Raw genomic sequence first — 6,528 nt, forward strand, 5'->3', positions numbered from 1 at the left:
TTAAAGGAATGCATTAAGCCTGATCCATTTCCCCGGCGCACTGGAGCTGGTGTGAAGTGGCAGGTTAACAGCCTCTTGTCTGTAAGCCCGGGCCTACTCGGTGTGCCCGTCAAGCGTGTAAATACTTCTGTGAAAAACCCCTTGCGATTCTTTTCTCCGCGGCCCCTTGTCTAACTGCTACTCTAACCTCTGCCTCTGTGTGACAGAGCCGGCTGCTGCAGCGGGAGAGCGCGGGAGGGGATCCGGGCCCAGCCGGGCTGCAGGCGGGGCAGCGGCAGTGGGAGAGGCCGCTAGAAAGCCGCACCGGGGTGCAGGGGCAGCGGAAACATGCTGCTACATATGTTGGGTCAAGCATGGCCTTTGTTGTGATCTTAAAAGGGTGTTAAAAACCCACTCATCTGTAGCCTTCCTGAAAGAAATGAAAGCATCGCATAGTTTTTTGATGCATAGGCCTAATGAAGTGGTTAAAAGAATGTTGGATTTTTCTAAGTGCTCACAGTCACTTTTAATTGCGCGGGGGGCATTTTTAATTGGGCCGGGGGGAATAATGGTGAACTTAATCCCTATCATAATGCATATTTTTGAAAAATGAACTTTCCGTTGGGCTCGGTTGAACCAAAACGATAAATACTTTACGGAGAGTGAACCAAATGGATGTCAATTTAAGCAGAGGCACGAATCATCTAAGTGGACAACATTCCGAATTAATTAAATTGTGAAACTATTAAACACAGAAGCCTTATAAGCCCTCTGTTGATAAATATAACTCAATAAACATTAGTCAAGTCCAAGTAATTGTTACTTGAATTCTACTGTTATCAACAGCGCGAACTTGTGCGCAATGACAAAAACTGACAAGAAACTTCTCCTTTTGGTTTGTCTCAGCAACACACTCCCACTGCTGGGAAGGCTGATTTATTTTCAAATGATTCGTCCTGGTGTGAAATTATAGTCTATAATCTCCCCAGTGAGCGCCAGGCCTTCTCTGCTGTTTGCAACTATCCCACGCACGCAGCGCGCGACGGGCAATTTTCATCCGAGCGAGATCGCCGCCCTTGCAGATAATTACTTTGAATGTCAAAAAGATGTAGTTTTAATATCGTCTCTATTAGCCTGTTGGCTAGGTAATTAAGGTACAGATGACAGCGGCGAGGGAAACAGATGGCATTTGCTTACAGTGATTCAGAAAGTAAACAATGAGCCTGGGAGGGGAGAGAGGCAGGGCTGCACACTGCTGCACACCAAGCAGCCATTTCTTTCAGCTCCAAGTTGTTGTTGTTGATCACCAAGACTGTTGTCATTCTCCAAGGTGCTGACAAAAAAAAAAGAAAAGAAAAGAAAAAGAAAAAAAAAACATCTATAACTTTTGAATCTAGATTCCAGTAGCCATGTGAATTACCTCATTAATGAACAGATGAGGAAGCAGGTGGCTCGCGCGCTTTGCCCTTTTGTAGCTCTGCGCGTCAAGGACTTCTCACATCTCTGGAAACATCGCGGCGTTATCGTTTGTCACTTTATGGAAGGTGATAAGAAGACAGCACAACAGCAGCCAGAAACTATTTTTTAGAATTTACTGAAAAGAGTGGAACATATTTTTCTCTTTCACATAAAAAAGGAGAATAAAGAAAAAAGACCGGAGACCGAAGAGACGCTTCTTCGTCTTTCTTCAGGCGCACATCAAGCTTACAAACGTTGTTACACTTTACGAATAACTAGTCGATTAATACTTGCACTACTATTCTATTATTATTATTATTATTATTATTATTATTATTATTATTTTTATTATTATACACACTGAGTTTTCTTAATTAAAACACATATAGGCCTATGTTAAACTGGACAAATAAAAATGTTGAGTTGATGACAATTAATTATAAATGTTACTTAATTTATCTATATTTATCTTAATATTCATTGTCATAAATATTAAAAAAAAAAGATATATACTCACGAGATCCTCCCAATACAAAGGCTTTTCGATCAATCTGCAATTCATTATTAACTTGAAAAATCAACAATTAAATATATAGAGATTCTGGTAATAGTAATTGTTTTGATTCATTTAATAGGTAGTTGTGTTGCGCACAAAATCGGAGCAAAGGAGGTTGGAAAAGTGAATAAGAATTTTTTTTAAAACATTTTTTTTTCTTTTGTTTCTTTAAACAGGCGGGACAGAGCAGGACAAAAACGCAGCGACTGATCGATAATAATAATTTGTTACTCTTATAATGTGGAAAAATACCAAAACGAAATAACAGGTAGAGAAAAACTGGTCTGACGTGCGCATTTAATCCATGACCGCACACATGAACATAACGCTTTCATTTCTTCTGTCTGTAACATGAAGATGAAGTTGTATAGGCAGGTTTTCCTTCCAGGTAACGCATAAACGTTAACGTGCTTTAAACACCTCGTTTGTTTTTCTTCCAGCTAAACGAACCGTGAACGAGCCGTTCATCATAATCGATAGCTTCACTTCGTACAGTCAACAACTTGGAGCAAATCGATGTTAACATTTATTTTTTTTTTTTTTGAGAAATAAAAAAAATTATACTTACCTCGCAGATGAAGTTACAGCCTGATCGCATCGTCTTTAATTTAGTGAATTAATATATATATATATATATATATTAATCGTAGCCTATGTTGCAGTCGCATAATCTAATTACCATGTCGCCAAATTTATAGAACATTTCTTTAAAAAATATTCAGAATGTCCTTAGAAGGGATGAGAAGTTGCCTTCATTTCAGGGCTGTTATTTCAAAATGTAAGGCCCTGTTTGACAGCGCGCTGTGATAAAGTTTCCTCAGCAAACTGAACAACAGGCTATTGTTTTACATCTATAAAAAATAAATATTTTTTTTTTTTGGAAATACACAGAATCGATTCGAGCTTTCCCGGAACTCCCTTCAGATTCTTAACACTTGATGTTTGGAAAAAGAACTCAGGTGGACACAGTTGAAAAAAGAGGCAGGCCAATCAGATTGCTCCTTCCCCCTTTGGCCAATGACAGACGCCACATTGTTGTCAAATTTGTCTAATGAAAACGTAGGAGCAACAATAGAGAGAGGAGAGAGGGATCTGTATCCACTGACAATCTCTGGAGGAAGTTAGTGTCTCAGGCTGCGGCGAGTAACAACCTCAGCTCCTCCTGGACAGTTTAAACTTTTATATCGGGGAGGAATGATCGCTCCTCTCGGCTCCTCTCCTCGGACTTAAAGTCGATTGTTTCTAGTCATCTTTTTGCTTCCTCTAGCTCTTGGACAGTTTCCTTCGAAGTTTCGATCGTTTTTGTCTGTTAGTAGAAATCATTGACTTCACCTGTTGCCAGATATGCTGAGGACCGCGGAGCAGATGTGATCAGCTCAACGTTAGTATTAGTAAAACAGATCGTTATTTATTTCGCCGTTTTCTTGTTCAGAGTTTAGTTACAGCAGTGAGGAACGTGGGCATGGATTTGAGACCGGAGCACCCGACAGTCTCCTCTGCCTCTCAGGCTCATCCGGGAGCGGCGGCAGCGGCTGCAGCTGCCTCCATTCCGGTGTCCATGGCCAGTAGCCTGCTGCGCGGCCCTCCGCTCCTTCTGCGGGCCTCGGACAAGTACCCGCGCACTCCGAAGTGTGCCCGCTGCAGGAACCACGGCGTGGTTTCCGCTCTGAAGGGCCACAAGCGCTACTGCCGCTGGAAGGACTGTATGTGCGCCAAGTGCACCCTGATCGCAGAGAGGCAGCGGGTGATGGCTGCGCAGGTGGCGCTCCGGCGGCAGCAGGCACAGGAGGAGAACGAAGCCCGAGAGCTGCAGCTGCTGTACGGGACGGCGGAGGGACTGGCCCTGGCCGCGGCCAACGGCATCATCCCACCGCGTCCAAACTACGAGGTGTTTGGTTCTGTCAGCAGCGAGAGCAACTCAGGTAAGCGGAGCAGCTACTTATGAACATGTGACATGTCCTCTGCTGTTGTATAAAAACCTTAAGGCTCGACTAAATTCAGACTTCGTAACCAGGTCCACAGGTCTAACAAAAGTTATGTTGGAGCTGTTAAATTTTAATAATAATAATTTGATCCAGATGGGCCATGTTACTCTGATATTACTGTCTGTGGTCATTAAAACAGATCAGGCCAAGTGACACAACTGGTATTAGGTTCCCGAAAATTGTGATTGTATTTGTATAATGTGCACAACCATATTGTAACATTCCTAACCACTGTCATTACTGTGGTTGTGTCAGCAGAATCCGGCATCCAGAAGTATGAGCTGTTCCAAAAGAACCAGCTGCCCGGGTCAGCCGCCCCCCAGCAATCTGTGGGGAAACCGGCGTCCACAGAGAGTGACTCGGTCCCGGGCATCTCATCCCCAGACGGCCGTGCCGGAGGATCGGGTTCAGAGAACGGAGACAGCGAGTCCTTCATCAGCTCTCCGGTTTCCAAGCCTTTAAAAGATGGCGAAGAAACACCTGGCTCCATCAGCTCGCTTGGCTCAGATTCCGGCTCTGAGACCGACAAAGACGAACAGGAGCCATCCCCTTCCTCTGCGGCATCCCGGCACATGAACGCCATCGACATCCTGACCCGTGTGTTTCCCAGCCACAAGCGGAGCGTCTTGGAGCTGGTCCTGCAGGGCTGTGGTAAAGATGTGGTGCAGGCCATCGAGCAGATCCTCAACAACAGTGGCGCGCACGGCCCCAACAAGGCCGGCTCAGATGAGACATGGACGGCGGAGAGGATGCTCCAAAATGCGCAGCAGCCGTCTCCGGCCTCCGCAACCACAACCGCCCCATCAAGGCCCATGATCCCCGGAGCCATGACGCTGAGCAACCGCTCCGCGTTCTCTCCCCTGCAGCCAAACGCTCCTCACTTTGGCGCAGACCCCAGCACCTATCCTCTGGGCACCCACCTGGGACTGAACCCGCTGCGACTCGCCTATTCTGCGCACAGCCGGGGACTGGCTTTCATGACGCCCTACTCCACCACCGGTCTGATGCCCACTCTGGGCTTCAGACCCCCGATGGACTACGCATTTAGCGACCTGATAAGGGACAGGACAATGTTACACAAGGAGCAAAGCTATGCCAGCGGCCTGTATGGGCCTTTGGTTAACAACACGCCGGACAAACAGTGAGACTGCCTGACTGATCATAGAGACACATTCCATTGTATTTGTAGCCACAAGTGTTGAAAATCTGTGACGTGTTTTGGCTACAGGCTACTGTACATAATAGGATTATCTGGCTTGTAGTCAAATGGTCTGAGAGGGGAAAAAATACTAAACTCACTTATGTGTAATTTTCAAAAGAATGATTTTATATGTTAGACTACAAACGTTTGAATGACATTCCCCGACAATGAAACTTAATATACCTTCAATAAAATATCATAAACCGAACATTTATTTATAGATTCCAAAATAAATCATCATGACAAAGTAAAAGTCAAACACAGACAACAGGCTAAAACCACATACTTGATATTATTGCAGATTTTATTTAAAATCTGTGGGAAGAAATTATTTATCAAATAGTTAATATGATTCTTTAAAGCCATCAAAATTTACAGATGGTTGGTGAAACTGAACATTTTTAAATATGCATTTTCTTCACACGCATATTAAACGGAGCGAAATTAAGTTATTAAAACATGTAGCTTTCGGATGTTAACCCCATATCCTGCTGTAAAAGTTCAACTAATGATGTGTATTCATTTTTCCCTTACGTATTTCTGTTAGTTTGTTTCCAACTGCTTGTATTATATATTGCGTTTGGTAATATGAAACATTGTTGCTATATTTGACTTTTCATTTATGCGTTAGTCAGCTCGAATATTTTGTGACAAAGTGTTGGACCAAGTCAGTTCCTCTTCAGATGTTACAAGCTGTGCTGTCACATTGTATATGAATATGCTGGAAATAAATGTTATTTTAAAAAAAAGAGTGGAAACTCATAATTCATATCAATGTTGTATCTGATATGAGAGTGGACGGTCCTTGCGTAAAACCTTTTGATGTGGGAAAAGACACCAAATTTTAGAAAGCTTGTTACAAACATCTGGATGTATCCTATCAGCGGGAAACCTCCCAAATATATAGGATATTTCACGCTTCTGACCGGCTAAACACTTTCTTGGACATTAGCTGAAGGAAACACGTTCACCTGCTGATGACAGGTGTTTATTGGCAGAGAGTAAAAATAAAAATGAGAATAAAAGGACTAAAATAGGAATAGATATATAGATATATAGATATAGAGGCATTCATTTTAAATATATAATCCAATAACGAATAATATTACGCACATTTAATAAATATGTGTAGCTTAGCTCTGAAACCCTTAATAATGAACCATCCACTGGGACTTAGCTCTGAAATCAAGTTGATTCAAAAATGATTTTTTTTTTCAACTGGTCAGAGTCAGCGTTTTATATATATATCTTAATGCATGATGTAACTTACCTTGCAGTCTAAATCATTTAGACAGTCAGTACCAGTGCACAAGAGCAGCCGTTAATTATTCTTAGAAATAAAATATTTC

At 42.7% G+C, this 6,528-nt stretch overlaps 1 protein-coding gene across 2 annotated transcripts; it reads left to right on the top strand.

The window, feature by feature from the left end:
• The first annotated feature begins 3,042 nt into the window (after positions 1 to 3,042).
• On the top strand, positions 3,043 to 5,930 carry dmrta2 (DMRT-like family A2). 2 transcript variants are annotated; one of them, XM_047587439.1, is made up of 2 exons: positions 3,043 to 3,915; positions 4,234 to 5,930. In XM_047587439.1, the coding sequence occupies exons 1-2, from the start codon at positions 3,456 to 3,458 to the stop codon at positions 5,121 to 5,123; spliced, it is 1,350 nt and encodes a 449-aa protein (XP_047443395.1). In that variant the 5' UTR covers positions 3,043 to 3,455; the 3' UTR covers positions 5,124 to 5,930. The 2 variants fall into 2 exon arrangements, with proteins under 2 accessions (XP_047443395.1, XP_047443397.1); XM_047587441.1 differs by having other exon boundaries at positions 3,048 to 3,915; positions 4,237 to 5,930.
• The last annotated feature ends 598 nt before the right edge of the window (positions 5,931 to 6,528 follow it).

The sequence above is a fragment of the Mugil cephalus genome, chromosome 6 (assembly GCF_022458985.1).
Source record: "Mugil cephalus isolate CIBA_MC_2020 chromosome 6, CIBA_Mcephalus_1.1, whole genome shotgun sequence".
NCBI classification, from domain to species: domain Eukaryota; kingdom Metazoa; phylum Chordata; class Actinopteri; order Mugiliformes; family Mugilidae; genus Mugil; species Mugil cephalus.

What these genes read in the sequence shown, in the direction of transcription:
- dmrta2 (XM_047587439.1), top strand. Translation starts at nt 3,456, where the DNA reads ATGGATTTGAGACCGGAGCACCCGACAGTCTCCTCTGCCTCTCAGGCT. An exon ending in CAGCAGCGAGAGCAACTCAG is followed by an intron (nt 3,916 to 4,233) that starts GTAAGCGGAGCA and finishes TGGTTGTGTCAG; the next exon opens with CAGAATCCGGCATCCAGAAG.